General features: G+C 34.8%; 1 protein-coding gene across 2 annotated transcripts in view; it reads left to right on the plus strand.

Moving 5' to 3' along the window:
* Positions 1 to 21,563, plus strand: part of DMXL1 (Dmx like 1) — a 124,898-nt gene that overhangs the window by 71,965 nt on the left and 31,370 nt on the right. Inside the window, exons 30-35 of one of the 2 annotated variants that reach the window (XM_043465862.1) lie at positions 4,510 to 4,643; positions 8,099 to 8,184; positions 9,360 to 9,561; positions 10,812 to 10,929; positions 14,033 to 14,095; positions 20,129 to 20,215. In XM_043465862.1, the coding sequence (XP_043321797.1) occupies positions 4,510 to 4,643; positions 8,099 to 8,184; positions 9,360 to 9,561; positions 10,812 to 10,929; positions 14,033 to 14,095; positions 20,129 to 20,215 (690 nt within the window). The remainder of the gene's footprint in view (positions 1 to 4,509; positions 4,644 to 8,098; positions 8,185 to 9,359; positions 9,562 to 10,811; positions 10,930 to 14,032; positions 14,096 to 20,128; positions 20,216 to 21,563) is intronic. The other variant, XM_043465863.1, reaches the window with a different exon arrangement.

Below are 21,563 nucleotides of genomic sequence, written 5' to 3' on the forward strand. Positions count from 1 at the left end.
AGGGAAATTAGTGAAGACCAGCTTATCACCATAAATGAGGAAAGTTTGACAAAAGGATGGAGATGACTGAGAGATACTGAAATTGGAAAAAAAACAAACCTTCACAGTACAAGAACCCTGGGTAATATTTCACAACATCAAAAGTGCAATAAAAAGTTGGATATTGATACAAAGTTAGAAAGGAATATGGCAATTTGCTAACAATTAGAAAAGATACTTGCTTTGTATTCTGGGTTTTATAAAGTTAGAAGGCCAGCACTATTCAAAGTTTTCTTGATAAATTTTTTACAAAGAAATAAAACACTTTAATTCTCACTGATTCTCATTTTGCAGTTACAGTATACTAAATAAATATTATTTTTAATATTTTCTTTTTCCTATACATTTATAGTTGACGGTAAGAGTTTTTAGTGTTTTGATGAATTAATAGTCACAGAACACTTGTAGTTTTTTCATTGATTATTAAGATTTGCTTTGCATGGTTTCAACTTGCATCTGTAGTTTTACATTCTTATCCTACCGTGCCTAGCAAGAACTTCTTGTATGTATCCTCTTCTGTGGACAGCCAAATTCCCTCACATTCTGAACTTCTAGATTTTTTCCTTACTACCTTGTATTAATTGACTCCTCACTATTTCCTAATGACACCAATCCCTGAGGCCTGTTAGGCAGTAGATTTTGTTTTTCTCATATTCAACATGCTTCAGGGTAAAGAAGGGCATTTATGTCACCTTGTTTCACATTGCCTTTTGCAGTCATTGATTCATTCAACAAATGTTTATTATATGCTTTATTTATATTGGAGTATATTTCATCTTCATTTTTGAAGCATAGTTCCTTTTGCTGGGTATATGATTCTTGATTAGCAAGGCCTTCTTTAGTTGTCTTGTTCCTGGATTTGGTTAATTTTCTGGCTGGTCTGCCTTTGTTCCAGTGTGTAACACAGGCTAGTTGAGATGTGAAAGTGTTAGTCCACTCAGTTCTGTCTAACTCTTAGTGACCCCATGGACTATAACCCCGCAGGCTCCTCTATCCATGGAATTGTCCAGACAAGAATAACAGATGCAATTGGAGTGGGTTGCCATTCTCTTCTCCAGGGGATCTTCCCCACCCAGGGAGCGAACCCAGGTCTCCTTCATTACAGGCAGATCCTTTCCTGTCTGAGATGTTGCTGCTGCTGCTAAGTTGCTTCAGTGGTGTCTGAGTCTGTGCGACCCCATAGACGGCAGCCCACCAGGCTCTGCCGTCCCTGGGATTCTCCAGGCAAGAACACTGGAGTGGGTTGCCATTTCCTTCTCCAATGCATGAAAGTGAAAAGTGAAAGTGAAGTCGCTCAGTCGTGTCTGACTCTTTGTGACCCCATGGACTGCAGCCTACCAGGCTCCTCCATCCATGGGATTTTCCAGGCTGGCCTTCCCTAATTGTTTGCTGCTGAAGACTCTTGTTTTTGACAATGCTGCTGGGAATGGAATTTTTTTTTTTTAATTTATTGAAGTATAGTTGATTTACAAGGTTGTGTTAATTTGTTTTATAGCAAGGTTATCCAGTTATATTACATTCTTTTTCATGTTTTTGGTTATGGTTTATCACAGAATATTAAATATATCAATAGTTCCCTGTGCTATATAGTAGGACCTTGTTGTTTACCCATTCTCTATATAATAGTTTCCATCCACTAATCCTAAAGTCCCATTCCCCACTCCACCTCCATCTTGGCACCCACAGGTCTATTTTCTATGTCTGAGTCTATTTGTGTTTCACGGATAAGTTCATTTATGTCATATTTTAGGTTTCACCTATGAGTAATATCAAATGGTATCTGTCTTTCTCTTTCTGACTTCACTTATGATAATCTCTAGGTCCATCTTCAGCATTATTTCATTCTTTTTTATGACTGAGAATTCCATGCTCTCTCTATATATACACACACACACACCCCCCACATCTTTTTATTCATTCATCTATTGATAGACACTACTTAGATTGTTTCTATGTCCTGGCTATTGTAAATGGTGCTGCAGTGAACATTGAGGTACATGTATCCTTCCAAATTGTAGTTGTGTCTGGTTTTATGGGCATGGAATTCTTATTAAAGACAGCCCTCTCTGGCCAGGCAGCAGAGTTCTTTGTCTTCACAGACTAATAGAACAAATGAGTCACAGAGGGCAGGGCTCGGGCTAGAAATAGCCCCTGGCCAAAATGCTAGATGCTCACTTTTACCAGAGATTGAGTAGTTTTTGTTGTTGTTGTTTCTCCTGGCCACACAGCATGCGGGATCCTAGTTCCCTGAGCCAGGGATCGAACCTGCACCCCTGGTAGTAGAAGTGCAGAATCTTAACCACTGGAACACCATGCAAGTCCCTCAGAAGTTTTTCTTGAATAAATACTTCTCTGTGCGTTTGATCAGTTTCCAGTATCTTTAAATGATTTTTTTGACAACTTTTTTGGGTTTCCCTGGTGGCTCAGATGGTAAAGAATCCACCTGCAGTGCGGGAGACCTGGGATCGATCCCTGGGTGGGCAAGATTCCCTAGAGAATGGAAAGGCAACCCACTCCAGTATTCTTGCCTGGAGAATTCCCATGTACAGAGGAGCCTGGTGGGGTACAGTTCATGGGGTCACAAAAAGTCAGACATGACTGAGCGACTAAGCATCGTGCAGCACATTACTTCTTTTTGGGCAGAGGACTACCAAGCTATTCGCTCAGCTCTTCCAGAAATTCTGCTTCTCCTGCTGTGTTTCTTTATTGAGCTTCCTTGAATCCAAGATTTTGTTTTTTTCTCAAATTTCCCACATCTCTTCTTTCATCCTCACTCAACTGATGACCTCATAAGTCATTAAAAAAAAAGAATCAGACAAAAATTCTTTCATCACTCTGTCATGAATCTCCCATCTTATTCTCTCCTCTTATTTACTATTCAGGGAACATCTTTCCTATCAAAGGCTCCAGTGCTAGTCTGAATCCTGTCCTTGATTTTCTTCTCTAGCCTTCTGTCTTCTCTATTGTCTTTTCCCATCAGAACAGAATTGTGCTCTGCTGTCTCACATCCCAAATTCTGCTTTGACCCCCCAGTTTTTTCCAGCTGTTATCTCATTTTTCTGCTTCTCATTCTCCTTCAATTTTTCAAAGGTGTATACATATTATCTCTCTTATTACCACAGGTCCCCTTCACTTTTAGTCATTGTATGGCTTCTGACACAACTGCCCCCTGAAACTGCTATTACTAAGATTCAAATGGCACTCATCTGTTATCAAATGTAATGGAAATTTCTTTATCATCATCTTACTTGACCTCTTAGCAGTGTTCAACCACGTGACCATTTCCTCCATTTTGAATTACTTTTATCTCGTTCTCTTGATACCAGTCTCTTCTAGTTTACTTCCTAACTTTGCTCTTTATTCCTTTGAAATGTTCTTTCTTTATCCTTCCTTTTCTACCTGACCTGTGAATCTTGGTCTTTAAGATTTGGGTTTTTTATTTTCTTCAGTACTTCCCCTGTCACAACTAGAATCTTCCCATTTTAGTAATTGGCATCTTCATCCATGTAGTTGCTCAAGCAGAAACCCAGAAATTGTCTTCTCTTTCTCTTTCCCAGGTATACTGTGAATGTGTTATTTATCTCCATCTCTGTGACTGACACCTGTATCCAGATTGCCAGCTCTTGCCAGACTGACACCTGTATCCAGACTGCCAGCTCTTGCCAGCTGATGCCTCCCGTTTCTACTCTTCCCATTTGACTTTTCTCTAAAAAAGGCTGCCATAGTGATACTCCTAAAAGTATAAATATCAATACCTGTACTCTACTTAAAACTCATGGGTGGCATTCCATTACACTCTTTACTGTGTTGTTCAAAAACCCTACCTGATCTGTCACGTGCTATTCTCGTCTATTTTTTTGCCAACACTATCCTCTTTAGTAGCCTTCAGCCAAATTTCTTTTTTCCCATGCCAAACTTTTTTCCTTTATTAAAGCCTTTTTGCATACTATTACTACTGCCTAAACTGCTTTTCTTCCCTCTCATTATATGACTTATTCCTTCTTGTCCTTTTAAGTCTCACTTAAATTACACTTTTAAAGAGGCCTTTCATGGTTACCTTATCTCAACTCTTTTTAATATTGTTATTCCCAGTGCTGTTTTTTTCTTTATAACACAGCTAAATTCAATTTATATTTAGTTTTCTATTATTTGCCTATTTTTTCCCCACTAAAATATGTTACGTGACACCAGTGACTGTGTATATGTCTTAAATTTTCTTATATTGAGTATACTTTTGATACATAGTGGATGCTGAATAAATTTTTTGTTGATATGATGACGAAATAAGGGATCCAACTGAAGTGGTATTGAAGGCATAGACTGTCAAAAAACAAACAGCCTATTACTTGCTACTTTACTTTCTTATAATGAAGTACTCAAAAATGGGATAAATTGCTGATACTAAGCTATATAATTGCATGTGTTAAGTCATATAGTTGGATAATAAATTGTATAACTTTTTTCTTTTAGCCATTTCTACCTGCTTCCCAAGGTAGAGCTGAATATGATTCAGAGGAGAGTCTGGAAAGTGATGATGATGATGATGATGATGTTTTAGCTTCAGATTTCCATCTCCAGGAACATTCTAACTCAAATTCATATAGGTATGGAATATTTAATTTTATTTATTTATTTTTTGTTTGTTTTATGTAACTGCATTTATTTTTTTTTCCATTTATTTTTATTAGTTGGAGGCTAATTATTTTACAATATTGTAGTGGCTTTTGCCATACATTGACATGAATCAGCCATGGATTTACATGTATTCCCCATCCTGATCTCCCCTCCCGCCTCCCTCCCCACCCCATCCCTGTGGGTCTTCCCAGTGCACCAGCCCTGAGCACTTGTCTCATGCATCCAACCTGGGCTGGTGATCTGTTTCACTCTTGATAATATACATGTTTCGATGCTGTTCTCTCGAAACATCCCACCCTCGCCTTCACCCACAGAGTCCAAAAGTCTGTCTGTACATCTGTGTCTCTTTTTCTGTTTTGCATATAGGGTTATCATTACCATCTTTCTAAATTCCTTATATATGCGTTAGTATACTGTATTGGTCTTTTATCTTTCTGGCTTACTTCACTCTGTATAATGGGCTCCAGTTTCATCCATCTCATTAGAACTGATTCAAATGAATTCTTTTTAATGGCTGAGTAATATTCCATGGTGTATATGTACCACAGCTTCCTTATCCATTCATCTGCTGATGGGCATCTAGGTTGCTTCCATATCCTGGCTATTATAAACAGTGCTGCGATTAACATTGGAGTGCACGTGACTCTTTCAGATCTGGTTTCCTCGGTGTGTATGTCCAGAAGTGGGATTGCTGGGTCATATGGCAGTTCTATTTCCAGTTTTTTAAGGAATCTCCACGCTGTTCTCCATAGCGGCTGTACTAGTTTGCATTCCCACCAACAGTGTAAGAGGGTTCTCTTTTCTCCACACCCTCTCCAGCATTTATTGCTTGTAGACTTTTGGATAGCAGCCATCCAGACTGGCGTGTAATGGTATCTCATTGTGGTTTTGATTTGCATTTCTCTGATAGTGAGTGATGTTGAGCATCTTTTCATGTGTTTGTTAGCCATCTGTATGTCTTCTTTGGAGAAATGTCTGTTTAGTTCTTTGGCCCATTTTTTGATTGGGTCATTTATCTTTCTGAAATTGAACTGCAGGAGTTGCTTGTATATTTTTGAGATTAATCAAAGATGCCACAAAAAAAAAGAAAACTACAGGCCAATATCACTGATGAACATAGATGCAAAAATCCTTAACAAAATTCTGGCAAATGGAATCCAACAACATATTAAAAAAAATCATACATCATGACCAAGTGGGCTTTATCCCAGGAATGCAAGGATTCTTTAATATCCTCAAATCAATCAATGTAATACACCACATTAACAAATTGAAAGATAAAAACCATAAATGATTATCTCAATAGATGCAGAAAAAGCCTTTGACAAAATTCAACATCGATTTATGTTTAAAGCTCTCCAGAAAGCAGGAATAGAAGGAACATACCTCAACATAATAAAAGCTATATATGATAAACCCACAGCAAATATTACCCTCAATGGTGAAAAATTGAAAGCATTTCCCCTAAAATCAGGAACAAGACAAGGGTGCCCACTCTCACCACTGCTATTCAACATAGTTTTGGAAGTGTTGGCCACAGCAATCAGAGCAGAAAAAAAAAATAAAAGGAATCCAGATAGGAAAAGAAGAAGTGAAACTCTCGCTGTTTGCAGATGACATGATCCTCTACATAGAAAACCCTAAAGACTCTACCAGAAAATTACTAGAGCTAATCAATGAATATAGTAAAGTGGCAGGATATAAATTTAACACACAGAAATCCCTTGAATTCCTATACACTAACAATGAGAAAACAGAAAGAGAAGTTAAGGAAACAATACCATTTACCATTGCAACAAAAAGAATAAAATATTTAGGAGTATATCTACCTAAAGAAACAAAAGACCTATATATAGAAAACTATAAAACACTGATGAAAGAAATCGAAGAGGACACAAATAGATGGAGAAATATACCCTGTTCATGGATTGGAAGAATCAATATTGTGAAAATGAGTATACTACCCAAGGCAATCTGTAGATTCAATGCAATCCTTATCAAGCTACCAACAGTATTCTTCACAGAACTAGAACAAATAGTTTCACAATTTGTATGGAAATACAAAAAACCTGGAATAGCCAAAGCAATCTTGAGAAAGAAGAATGGAACTGAAGGAATCAACCTGCCTGACTTCAGACTCTGCTACAAAGCCAGTCCTCAAGACAGTATGGTACTGGCACAAAGACAGAAATATAGATCAATGGAACAGAATAGAAAGCCCAGAGATAAATCCACGAACTTATGGACACCTTATCTTTGACAAAGGAGGCAAGGATATACAATGGAAAAAAGACAACCTCTTTAACAAGTGGTGCTGGGAAAACTGGTCAACCACTTGTAAAAGAATGAAACTAGAACACTTTCTAACACCATACACAAAAATAAACTCAAAATGGATTGATTAAAGATCTAAATGTAAGACCAGAAACTATAAAACTCCTAGAGGAGAACATAGGCAAAACACTCTCCGACATAAATCACAGCAGGATCCTCTATGACCCACCTCCCAGAATATTGGAAATAAAAGCAAAAATAAACAAATGGGACCTAATGAAACTTAAAAGCTTTTGCACTACAAAGGAAACTATAAGCAAGGTGAAAAGACAGCCTTCAGAATGGGAGAAAATAATAGCAAACGAAGCAACAGACAAAGGAATATTTAATTTTAATCTTTAAAAACTTTGTTTTTTAATTTTGAAAATAATGCATATGAAATTATTGGGCTGGTGAATTATAATGTGTTATAACCTAGATCTGAATTGTTAAGTTCCCTTCCATAACAGTGATTCCATAGTTAATTTTTGATTGTGTACTTTTGACAATTTAGAGTAATAAAAACCAGTACTCTAAGGGGTAAATTTTTCACTCGGAAAAAAAAAAAAGCAAAAATGTCTTTGTTTAATTAAAAAAAAAAAAGCAAATCTGATGCATATCTCTTCTAGCTGAGTCTTCCTTTATGCCGTTTACAGATACTCATGAGTTTCTGGTTTATCCTTCTGTTTTCAAAAATAAGCTTGTGTGTATGTAAACTCTTATTTCTGCTGCTTTCTTACACAGAGGGTAGTAGGTACCATATTATATGTAATGTTTATAACTTGCTTTTTATTTATTAATACATGCTAAAGTTCTCTTCATATTAACATTTAGAGATCCTTTTTTGTTCTTTTTTATGGCTACCCTAAAATATTCCATGATTCAAAGCTAGTTATTCAGTCATTACTCTCCTGATGGATAATTCGGTTGTTTCTACTCTTTTGCTATTGCAGATAATGCTGACATGAGTAACTGCATGTGTATATTGTTTTGTTTTTGTGGAGGTATATTTTCAAGGTAGATTCCTAATAGTGAGTTATTGGGACAAAGATTAGTGTAGTCTTCTCAATCCCTAAGTAAATTTTTAACAAACTTATTGCTTTATTTATAGTTGGTCATTGATGCGTTTGGCAATGGTGCAGCTGGTGCTCAGCAATTTGAAGACTTTCTATCCTTTCGCAGGTCATGATCTTGCAGGTAATACATAGCTTGACATGAACTAATATTGCCATTGCTTTTGATTTACTGTTTTGTATTTTTTTCACATAGTGGAGAAAAAGTTTAGTAACTTCCTGCTGGTAGAAGATTGGGTTCTTTTAACCAAAGCAACCATCTATAAATGAGTCTATCATATTGTTAGTTGCTGTTAGAAAGACAGTGTCCAAGAAAGCAGGGAATGTGAAGCTGATGTGATTAACTGCACCGAGACTGGGTTTATAGCTCTGGCCAAAGAGTTGGGTATTTCCTAGTTGTAGACAAAGGAGACTAAACAAAACCAAAAATGTAGTAATTATTAACTCTTATGGATGAAAAGGTTGTATAGGAAAGAAAGGAGCATGGCAGTATACCAAGTAGTTTAGCTGTGATCTGTACTTTTATATGTATATATAATATACACACACATATATATATAATACAAGGTAGATGCTAAAATACTAATTTAACCAAAAATTATTATGGACTATATTGGATTGATGGAGAGAGGGGGAGTTTATTCTTATATTCCATAGTAGTAAATCAGTAGATCACTTCTAAACTTGAAAAAACTCAAGAATTTGCAGTAAGCATACTATTTAGATTTTTGAAGGTAAAAAGCAGGAATAGCTAAAGACTGAAAGTAGGGTCAGGACTTAGGAGAATGGAAATGTAGAATATAAAGTGTTGAGTATTGTAGTAAGTATTATTTCACTTTTTTTTTACCTTGTGTATTATTTTAATTCTCAAAAGAAGTCTAAGTTATATGCTGTACAGAAATTGGGCTGATACAAAGGTTTAAAGCAACTGATTTTCCTTCCAGACATATTTTTATAATATTCAGGTACATTTTTTTCATATGAAATTAAACTCAGATGCAGTAATTCCTATAGCAGTTATTTAAATCACAAGTCACAAATGTTATTTCAAGTTCTAGTGATAAAGGTATGATGTAATTTTGACCTAGATTGCCCTTTTTCTGTTATCCTAGGCCACTAATTATGTTGAAATGCTGTAAAGATTTACAGCATCCTTCTTTTCAGTCCTCTGGATTTCTGTGCTCACCTCTCTCTCATGTCTCCTCTGCCAATATGTGTATATCTTATTTCAGTCGTTTTTAAGATTGAATATAGCATTTTATTGCAGAAGATAAATGTGGGTCAATTTTCTCTTTTTAGAGCTTCCAGTTAGTTCACCACTTTGTCATGCCGTTCTAAAAACTCTTCAGTGCTGGGAACAAGTTCTTCTCAGACGACTTGAAATCCATGGGGGGCCACCTCAAAACTATATTGCCAGTCATACCTCTGAAGAGAGTGTTTCTGCAGGTCCTGCAATTCTCCGCCACAAAGCTTTGCTGGAACCTACAAACACTCCTTTCAAGTAGGTTTTCATATGGATACTATTCTGAGTTTTACTAAGTCAGAATGTTAGTGGTATTTCAAGAAGAAAATGTTTTAGTGCTTCTTACATTTAATTTGCTGTCCTGGGCTCATATCTCTGTCTTTGTGTGATGCATATTGTAGTCTGGATGTTAGCAAACATTTCTGACAAAGGTTTATATAGTAAATATTTTAGGCTTTGCTGGCCCTACAGTCCTTGTTGGAGCTGTTCAACCCTGCCATTGGAGAGTGAAAGCAACCATAAACAATAAGTGAATGGGCATAGCTGTGATCCAATAAATTTTTTTAAGTTTTATATAGGAGTGTGATTGATTAACAATGATCTGTTAGTTATAGATGTACAGCATAGTAATTCACTTACACCCATACAAGTATCCATTCTTTGTAAAATTGTTTTCTCATTTAGGTTATTACAGAATATTGAGCCAAGTTCCCTGTGCTATACAGTGGGTCCTTGTTGCTTATCTATTCTAAATATAATGGAGTCAATAAACTTTATTTTTGAATATGAAAGGTAGGCTGGATTTGAACTGTCGGCCAGTGTTTCCTGACACTTACTTCGGAGCAGAGCTATTTGGAATAGTTTTTTAGCAAACTTTTTTTACTGTACATGAAGAAATAAAGCATTTGCACCAAAAGATAAATCAGTGCAGTGCTTGCTTCCTTAAGAAAATTACTACAGAAATGTTAACTGAATAAGCAGTGTACTTTGTGGCTTAGTGACATAGTTGATTTCCATTCTTTCACAGGCTCTTCCCTCATTGCTCATTAGTAACAGAGTTCATGGGCTAGTACATGTTCACAGACAACACTTTGAGTGGCTTTGTTTCTGGATCTCTTCTAGGAAGCATACCTCTTTTGTTAGATCTTACATTCTTAGGTTAAAGGTCAGCAAACTGCAAACCATGGGGCCAAATCCACACCTCCTTCTGTGTTGTCAATAAAGGTTTATGGTTTATAGCCACACCCTTTCATTTTAGTATTACCTATGGATGCTTTCCCACTTCAGTGGTGAAGTTATATAGTTGTAGGAGAGAACATATGGCCCACAAAGCCTGAAATATTTACTGTCTCTTCTTTTAAGAAAAATATTACTGATTGCTACCCTAGATGATGTGGTGTGATTCTAGATAACTTCTTATTATAATCATTCATATAGCACCAAGGATATGTAATCAGGTTACTCAGAAGTCTCTGAAGTGCACAGTGAAATACATTGCCTCTCTGTAGGTCTAAACACCGTCTGGCACTCTCTGTGAAGAGACTTTGGCAGTACTTGGTGAAGCAGGAAGAAACTCAAGAGACCTTTATCAGAAATATATTCACAAAGAAGAGGTGTCTGAACGAGGTCTGTATAAATAAAACTCGTTTGCTATTTTATTATTAATGGCTTGCTTTTTTAACTATAAAAAGTAGGTTGTATTTTACAGACTTTTATAAAAATTCATTTTTTATGTCATAAACGTGTATGTTAATGCATAGAGAGAGTTGGTATTATCCTCACTAGTTTAAAGTAGCTAATTCAGATGTAGTTGGCACTTTTTTCCCCCCCAAAAATACTGTTTAACTTAGAATTCTGTATCTTGTTTCCTGATTTTGAGTTGTCATGACTACCATTTGAGACAAAGGGGAAATTTCCCATCCTTTTCATGTGATAAAGTTTATCTTAGAAATTTCATTGAAGCTGGGTTTTTATACTGAAAACATATCAAATATGTACATTTTCTTTTTATTGTATTGATTATACTTAGTACAATTTTATAATCTCAGTTTATAATTATACTGCAATTGGTTGATTGTACCCTAATGTTATCATAATACAGATTATCTATCTCATTTAGTTCAGTGCTACTCATAAGTCCAGTTTGATATGGGGAACTTGTAGTGGAATATAAATTAACATATTGCTTCCTTCTTTGAAATAATTTTTCTATTAAGAAGTATTCCATAAATTAAGCAGTGGGTTTAGTGATGTAGTTAATTGCTTATTTTCTCGTGTATTGGTAACAGAGAGTTCAAGACTGGTGGCTGGTTTATGGATCACACTTTGAGAAGCTCTGAACTAATCTGAAAGCAGGCTTTTCAGTTTTTGAAGTGAGAGGAAAAAAGGAAGACATTTCAGTTGGAAAAATGAGGAAATAGAATGGCTTCTTAAAGACAAGTTAGCAAAAAGCAAGATGACATCTAACCTTATTGGAAAAGGAAAATTACTTATGTCTTGCCTGTCAGTTTAATAACTAATTTGTTAGAGGCGACTGCGTGTATTGTTATTTACTGTTTGCCTGATTATGTAAATATATTTGAATTAGCCAAGTCAGGAAACAAAATACTTAGTATTCTTGCTAACTTAGAAGACTTTTGATACATGTCTAGTCAAACAATAGATAAAATTAAATATAGCACAAGTTAACATATTTATTTTTAACCTTTGCTGAGACATATCTTAAATATTTAATATATGTATTACTTTAAAAGAGTTGAAGAAAATATTTGGATAAATAAAATTGAAAATTGTGCTATATAAGAGTGTCAGAGTAATTAGAATGTGTTTACTGGTAAGGTAATGTTTCTTATTTTAAACGTACCTTTGACTAAAATAATATATTGCAAGGTAAAGCTTCCTAGTAATGATATACAAAGCAATGCTGCATTCTGAATAAAAAGCATGTTTTACTATGCTTGTTATTACTACTTTGATTTCTTTGATGCACCTTGTAATATGAACATGCAAATTTAACATAGTAATTTCAAGTACAAATTTTTTTTTTTTTTAAAAACCATTGCCATATTTGATAAATATAGTTGTGAAAGTAAAAACATTTCTCCACTACTGATATATTTAGTGCATTTGGGAAATGAAATCATTCTCAAAACAAACAAAACAAAAAACTAGTTTACTACTAGATTGTCTAGTTGAATCAGGAAATAGAATCATTAAGGGAATAGAGCATAACTAAGCCAGAATGCATAAGGAATGGTAATGACAAATAAATATAGATGTACCTGTTAAACTCATCTGCTGTTTTATTCTTAACTTTCTTAGGAGTTTCATAATATCTTAAGAAAATTTTAGTTATTTTTGTATCGTAATTATTTTAATAAAAATCATGAATATGGATGCTAGACTATAAAAGATTTTAGTTATCATTTAGCTAAATATTTTCTCTGATTTTAGTTTTTATAATCTCCAAAATAAATATAATACACTTTCAGTATTTGATTAGCAAATTTAATTTATTTAAAACCCAGCATGATTAATGGCAGTTATGAGAAATTTATTGTTACTGCTTTATTGTTTTATTCTAAACAGTGATAATTACATTTTCATGAAGGAAATATGAAAAGAAAAATTTTACCTAGTAAAACATAGATTAAATGGAATTAAATAAAATATTAACTTTATATAGTTGGTCCAAAATTATTTAATCTTTACTGGAAAGTTGACTGGCTTCATATAGTATTTTCAAAATTACTTTCCATCTCTCTGTTTTATAAAATGATGATTATACTTAAATGGTTGAGCCCAAGTCTCCGTGACTTCTCAGATGGTTAGAAAATAGATATATGACAGGCCCTGTATTTACAGTAGAAGTTGGAGAGTATTCTGAGGGTGCTGCTGTTTCTTTATTCCTATATGTGTTTGGAGATGAAATTTCCTTCATCTGACATGAAAGTTCTGGTGTATCCTCAGATCTTTTCTTTTCCTATATAATATATATTGCTGGCATATACATTTTTAAAATAGAAGTCCTTCACTGTTTGTACTTATTTAAAAGTAAAATACAAATATAGATAGCTGCAAATAGACTATATCCTAATCAGTCCCAACCCCCAAAAAATGCTTGACAGCTGTCATCTTAATGCTCAGTTTCTTTTTTTGTTTTGTTTCATTTTCTAAGAACTTAAGGTCGTGAACCATCTCCTTCTTTAACAAGTGCTAATATCCTCTTTAAAAAAGAATATGTGGCTCCAAGCATTTTATTTACTATTTCTGGCTAAGTCAATAGAAGGAGTTAGAAATCTTGAAATCAAAGTTTCTGATCAGGAGATTTTCCTTGAGGAATGAGATATCATAATGGAGACAAGACTTAATAGTGTGTAAGAGAACAGTTTGACTTTAATTTTCATTTGATAATACTCTGGCACTAGTAGCTCTGAAATTTGTAGTGTAAAGTACGCTGGACTTAATCTTGCTTTAGTGTCAACATTTCAAATGAGTGAAGTGAGTAAAAATTTCTTAGGAAATAGAATAAAATTTATAGTGATTGTTTCTCCAACCCCCAATCATGCCTCTCCACACATACTTCGTTTAAAATATATGAAATTTTAAAAGATAGTTCAGTATTGTTTTCTAGTAAATTTGATTAAAAATAAAAAGAAATATCCCCAGTATTTTACATGTTACATCTCATCTTTACTCTTTGTCATATGATTATTCTTTCTTGATGAAGTCATTAGAGGACAACTGTGAAACCATCAAAAATTCTATGATGGAGGAGCCAAACATCAATAAGGTACAAAATATCATTCAACTGAAATTAGAAATTGCATTCTTTAATGGGAAAAACAAAGTGTTTGCATTTTAGTTCTGGACTGGACTTTGTTTCCAATGCAATTAAATTGTTGCATTACTTTTTAAAGTAATTAATTACCTCAAATTACTTTTTTTTTAACAGGTTAAAAATGGTAACCATAAAAAAATGTTTCTGTTTTGTTTTTAAGAGAATGCAATTTTAAACGGAGTTGAATGTATCCTGTTTTGGCTACACATTTTTATGAGTAAATAAAACTAAAGTTCTCAATAAAACATAATTATAATAGGTATTATAGAATTATAGTAGTATTGTTCTGTTTCTGCAAGTATCACTTTTGAATAAAATTCTCTTCTCTGATTGTAATTACTTAAAATATATCAAATAATATTATGTAGCATTTATTTTAGCTCAGATGGTAAAGAATCCGCCTGCAGTGCAGGAGACCCAGGTTCAATCCCTGGGTTGGAAAGATCCACTGGAGAAGGGACTGGCAATATTCCACTTCAGTATTCTTGCCTGCAGAATTCCATGGACATAGGAGCCTGGCGGGCTGCAGTCCATGGGGTCACAAAGAGTTGAACACCACTGAGTAACTAACATACACACAGCATTTATTTTACTAGTACCAGTAGCATATAGCACATTGCCTTATGCATAGTAAGTACTCAAGGTACTTGAGAATAAGAGCAAGATAGGGTGAGACTTTGTACAATCATAAAATAACTCCCAGGTGTTTTTAATGATTACCAGGCAAAGAATATTGAGTAACTGTGTTTGATAGAATTCACCAGAGAAATTATCTGGGCCTGGAGTTTTTAAATCTACAGCTTCTGTTTTTTAACAGATACAGGGTAGTTCAAGCTATCTGTTTCTTCTTGAGTGAACTTTCTTAGTCCATACCTTCTGCTTCACTTCAGTTGTCAAATTTATTGGTTAAAGTTATTAATAGTTTTCCCATATCTTTTTAATACACAGTAGAATCTGTGGTGATATTATCTCTCATTTCTCTGCTATAATCTTGAAAACAAAATTATTTCTTAATATTTATATTCCCTAATTCTTTGAGTATTGATGTCATTTTATATTCATCCAGTTGCTTCCCATTTCCTTCTGTTATGCCTTTGATATTTTTTAGAGCTCATCTTCATGTTTGTTTTATTAAATCATTAGGGTAGTGCTGAAGTACTCTGGGCATACAGCTTTATATTGCAGGTCGTAGTAACTGAAAACCGCTAATGAGACCTTTCCATAGATCTGTTGTGTGACACTGAGGTCATTCCACTCTTGAAGCCTCATTTACTAAGGCTTCAAATTGTAAAAATGAGAGTTGATAGTTTTAAACATGCTGCTGCTTTAATTGAAATAGCAGTAGAGACCTGGATTTAGTCTGTTAGAGGTTTCCCTTCTCCAATTCCTAAAGAAAGCCTTGTGGAACCCAAATACTATTCAGATCAGTTTCTGCATAAAATTTCTTTTTTAAAAAAATTGTGATAAAATCTGTCTATAACATTTACCATTTTAATTGTTTTCAGTATACAGTTCAGTGACATTAAGTACATTAAATATGGTAGTGCAACCATCATGACATCCATCCCTAGAACTTCTTCATTTTCCTAAAATGAAGCTCTTTACCTGTTAAACAGTGCTCCAGCCCCAGGCAGTTACCTTTCAGTCTATGAATTTTACTACCCACAGTACCCATTATACTTGGAATCATACAATATTTGTCCTTTTGTGACTGGCTTATTTCATTTGGTCTAACATCTTCAAGGTTCATCCATGTCACAGCATATATCAGAACTTTGTTTCTTTTCAAGGTTAATAATATCCTATTGTGTATATATAACGTATTCTGTTCATCTGTTCATCTGTTAATGAGCGTTTGGGTTGTATCCCATCTTTTGGCTATTCTGGGTAGTACCGCTGTGAGCATTGGTATGCAAATATCTCTTCCAGTCTCTGCTTTCATTTCTTTGTGTGTATACTGAGAAGTGGAATTGCTGGATCATATGGTAATTCTTTGGTTAATTTTTTTTATCTGCATAATCTCATAAAATCTCTTTTAGCATTAATATTTGGATTTCCCCCTCATATATCCAGCCCAATCACATTTTATAAGCATGACTTGAAACCTTATTTAAGAAGACCTTTAAGACCATATTCATTGTGATTTTTTTACTCTGATTTTATGTTGTATGACTTTTAATGTTTGTAGCACACACGAGTTCCATATTTTTATTTGCCAGTATTTTGTCCCTGGTAGCTTGGACGGTAAAGAATCTGCCTACAATGTGGGAGACCCGGGTTTGATCCCTGGGTCGGGAAGATCCCCTGGAGAAGGAAATGGCAACCCACTCCAGTATTCATGCCTGGAAAATCCCATGGACCGAGGAGCCTGGTAGGCTACAGTCCACTGGGTTGCAAAGAGTTGTACACGACTGAGCGACTTCTCTTCACTTCACTTCACTTCACGTCATGTCCCCACTTCCTTCCTTTCCCAGCTTTGATTCCATGAGCCCTCACCATCTGAGCCGCCAGGGAAGCTCTCTCATTATGATCAATCCCTTGCAAACCTCCTCAACCTTTTTGCCCTCTTCTGTCTACACTGTACTTGCCTTCAAAATTCCCAAACCTGTTTAAACCTAGCTCTCTATCTACTCTATGTCTGCATCCAAGTAGCTGAACATGGATGAAGTAAAAGCACAAACCATGGAGACTTGCCTTATTTAAAATTTATAGTCACAAATCTCAAACTATCCTACCATCATAATTTTTTCTTCACTCTTTTTTCATTGTCCCTACTTTTTCCCTTTTATCTCAGCTTTCCAGTATTTCTTTACTACTTTCCATGGATGACTTCATTTTGCTGTCAAAATAAGTACAGTCAGCAGAGATTTAGCCCACCATATTGTCCCATCACCAGATCTCACTTGTTCTGTATGCAGATATTTTGTTCCGCCTTCTCTCACAATAGATGATCTGACACTGTTTTATCAAAGCCAGATCTTCCACTTGTGCATTGATTCTGTCTGTTCTTACCTCCCCAAGAACTTTGCTTCGGTATTTATTCCTCATCTCACCACCATGATAAATTTTTACCTAAGTTATTCTCAACATAAGTAAATATATTTTATTGTCTTTAATATGAAAACCAAAAAAAATCTATCTTTGAGTCTATCACCTTATTTCTCTAAGCCTTTATCTAGGAAAATTCATTTATAGAGTTGCCTATAAAGTCATTCAAGAATGAAACTTAAAGAGTAATATTGCAGGTGCCATGTAGGAACTACCCAGTTTCAGAAATAAAACATTATCCACTCAGTTGAATGCCTCTGTGAACATCCCCCAGTGGACTTTCTCCCCTGTTCACCATATGCCACGTGTTCCTCTACCCTAGTCAGGTGTTACCTTTAGCCCGCTCCACTGTGATTGTCCTAGTGTGTGACTACGCTGATGGCAGTAGTCAATTCTCTGTCTTTATAAAATTCAACTTCTTAGTATCCTTTGATAGTGTTAATCTCAGCTACTTTTTTGAAACTCTTGGTTCCCATAATGTCATCTTTGATTACCAAGTAGTCATAGTTCGAGAATGTTTCCTGTTCTGTCAGTGTATTCACTGTCAGTATTTCTCTTTCCCAGTGCTATTTCCCAGTCCTGAAATGCCCAGTCTATTTTTCATACCTTTGAAATGTGGAATACTGAAGGACTTACTTCTCTAACCTTCTCTCTTCCTATGTTTACTTTTTCTTTGGCTTATCCGATGGCTTAAATATCATCCATTGGCTGATAATCTTAATTATTCCTAATATTTATGGAATATTAGGATATGGAATAAATATCATATTATTTATGATAATAATAATTATTGGTAATTCCTAATTATTCCTACTCATTTCATGAATTCCAGACTTGCATATATGACCTAATAGTTACCTCCCCCTGAATGTCAAAACACAGAATTTTCTGTCTCCCCTAATTCCAGCCTAAACCCACTCTTTCCTTCACTTTCATCCAGTATTCTTCATTGAGACAGATCTAAAAACGGGGCATCATCCTTGCTTCCTCTAATACTCATACTGCAGTTTCAGCCCATTGAGAAAATTTATCTTAATTCTAACCACTTAATCACTACCACTATACTACTACCCTAAACAAATCCACTGTTACCTCTCACTTCAGCTGTTGTAGTAGCCTCTTAACTCATTTCCTAGCAGCCAGTCTCTTACCCTTTGTGTTTTGCCCTACAACACCAGAATTACCAAAACCTTCCAGTGTTTTTCTAGCTTTAAAGTGAAATCTGGATTCTTTATTATGGCTTTTAAGGCTCTGTACAAACCACACCTGCTACTTCTCCAAACTCATCTCCTACAACTTGTGATTGTTCTCAGAATTAAATATGCATAAACTCTTAATGCTAAACACCATTTCTCCTATTCCACTCCACCCCCTTTAGTTGATTCTCATGCAGGTCATCTTGGGACCACACTACTGAGAACAGTGTTTTGGTAAACCTAGATAATGAGAGGACAGGAATGTATTTCCATACCAAAGAAGCTTTTTTTGAACTTCTTACTTTTCTCTCCATGACAGTGAAGTTTGAAGACTGTTCTGCTGGTGACAGTACCCACCCATCCATTCGTTACCAAAAATAGCATATTGCTCTATTCCATGGAAATACTATTTGTCTTTATATCTAATTTCTTAAAAAGCCCAATAGTAAACACTTAGTGTACTTTGGATACCAGGCAAATAGGTAGTTAATTTGGAATTTTAGTCATGGAATTACAAAATTTGACTTAGACATTGTTACTGGATGATGGGCCTCAGACAGGTAAGACTTTATTTAGAAAAGAAGTTGACCTTCAGATCAACCAAAATGTTTGTATGAGCAGTGAAGTTTTTTTATATTTGTTAGCAAGTTGCATCTAAGGTTATATTTGACATTTTTCAATCCAGTGACTGTGAGTTTTGATTGCATATAGTTATTTTGGTTTAATTATAAGTCTCTTTCAACTTTGTAAATGAACTGTCATCTTAGTTGCCATTTTTAAAAATACTGCTAACCCTACTCAGTTCTGTGGTCAAACAGTGGATGGATTGGTGATATTTTATTTAAATTTTCCAGGAATTAAATTTGTTTTCTAATTTCAAATTAATAACTTTTGTACTTCACAATGAGTTATAAAACATTTTATAGTAATTCATTTTAAAGATTGAAGGTTAGGGAGAGTAAAATGAATCATAGTGCAATAAGTAACATCTCCAACTCTTAATAATTGCCTCTTCATTTTACCTCTGATTATTTTAGTAAATTTTAATTTTATACAGTACTCTCTTCTAAGTTGAAAGATGTATTTGCCTTCTGTGGTATAAGCAAAAGGTCAAATACATTTCCCTCATCTAACGTATATTGGATTATGGTCTATTCAGCTATTAAAATGATTACTAACTTGGGTAAATTATGCCTTTCAGGGTTTCAGGTTTATTTTATAACTAGAAAGTTATTTTAGGACAGAGTCAGTAAAATATATTCAGCTGGCTGTGTCCTGCTTGTTCTTCTGTAGATCATGAACTAAGAATAGTTTTTATATTTTTGAAAGGTTTTTTAAAAAAAGAATATGCAGCATGACTCTATTGGTCTGCAAAACCTCAAATATTTATCTTCTGGCTTTTTTATACCTTTAAAATATTATCAAAGGATTATAAACTTAAGAAGTGTGGTAAATTTATTTTACTTTAATAATTAGAATGTCAAATTATCTTACTGCACCTTAAGAATATAAGTGGTTAATGGAGTTGTTTATCAATTATGTTTCTATATGTGAAAAAGCAAACTTGTAAAGATGTCATTTCCTCTTGCCAAATTTTGTTTCAGAAATAATTAGCATGTAAATTAGTACCTTTAGATTTGAATTCTCTAAAAAGCTTCTTAATTTAAGCAAGTATTGCATGAAAGACTGGCGTATTTCTTTTTCATATTACTAAAATTGTACCTTTTTTCCCTCCATGTAGATAGAAGCAGATTTGGGATATCCTGGAGGTAAAGCAAGAATTATTCATAAGGAATCTGATATCATTACTGCCTTTGCTGTTAATAAAGTAAGTACATCGACTTTTTTTTAAATTAAGTATTCATAGTTGGAAAATGTCTCCTATTCTGTCAGTTTATCTAGTAGCATTGTTTCCCTTTCTCAAAGCTATTTTTCTAGTCCCTAAATTGCAATCTGAGTAAATTTTTTATTATATAAGATGATTATATTGCCTGATAATTTATTTGACTTTGGATATATAGCAGATAAAATGCTTTATTACTAAACATAGGGAAGTCTCAAGTATTTACATATGCAGTTGCCTTAAGAATTGTTGTATTTTATTTTTATTTTTTGGCCATGCAGCAGGACATGTGGAATCTTAGTTCTCTGTTTAGGGATCTAACTCACACCCCCTGCAGTGGAAGCATGGCTTCTTAACCACTGGACCACCAGGGAAGTCCCCTGCCTTTACAATTTTTTTTTTCCCTGCCTTTACAATTTATACAACACATCCAATTAATCCAAAGAAAATGTTTTCTGTCTTTCTTATATGAATATGTTGAATGTGATTCTTAGATCAAAATTAAGCTTAAATGTGACTCACAGAAAGTCTTCCTCTTTAGCTTTCAGCTATAATAGCTGCCCAACTAGAGTGTTTGCTTTGTATCCCTTACCCTTCTACTCAGCATCCTCCATAGAGATGTCTATAAGCTACTTAGAGAAGAGGTAGCCTTAGGTACAGTGGTCCATGGTTGAAATTTGTCTTAGCCTTTTCCCCTCCTATCTTGCCTAACTGCATTACTAAAAAATGTATAAAAGCTTCTAGTTATTCATTTCCTTTTACTACCACTAACATAAAGGAGATATATATCTAGACATGTGTGTGTATATATATCAGTTCAGTTCAGTCACTCAATCGTGTCTGACTCTTTGCAACCCCATGGACTGCAGCACTTCAGGCTTCTCTGTCCATCACCAACTCCGGGAGTTTACTCAAAGTCAGGTCCATTGAGTTGGTGATGCCATCCAACCATCTCATCCTCTGTCGTCCTCTTCTCCTGCCTTCGACACACACACACACACACTTTTTCATGTATTCATAACTTCAGGATATTATTTAGATCATATCCTATGGCATTACCCATTCTTCATCGTCCTATGCTTGTCTGTCTTTAATTTCATCTAGATAGTTCCTTTGTCATTCTTTCCTCATCTTTGCCTGGGTTCTTTGTCTCATTTCCTCCTAGACACTCCTGATCAATGACTAGTTCTGTTCATAGCAGGCAAATTTGGAATTAGCCCCTTAGCCAGGCAGTTCTCATGATGTGTTATTTATATAATATGATATATACATGTGAAATACAAATATAAAATTATTATCTATACATAACTAGTACCTTCCTTCTGCTGAAGAA

The sequence above is a fragment of the Cervus canadensis genome, chromosome 4 (assembly GCF_019320065.1).
Source record: "Cervus canadensis isolate Bull #8, Minnesota chromosome 4, ASM1932006v1, whole genome shotgun sequence".
Classification (NCBI taxonomy): domain Eukaryota; kingdom Metazoa; phylum Chordata; class Mammalia; order Artiodactyla; family Cervidae; genus Cervus; species Cervus canadensis.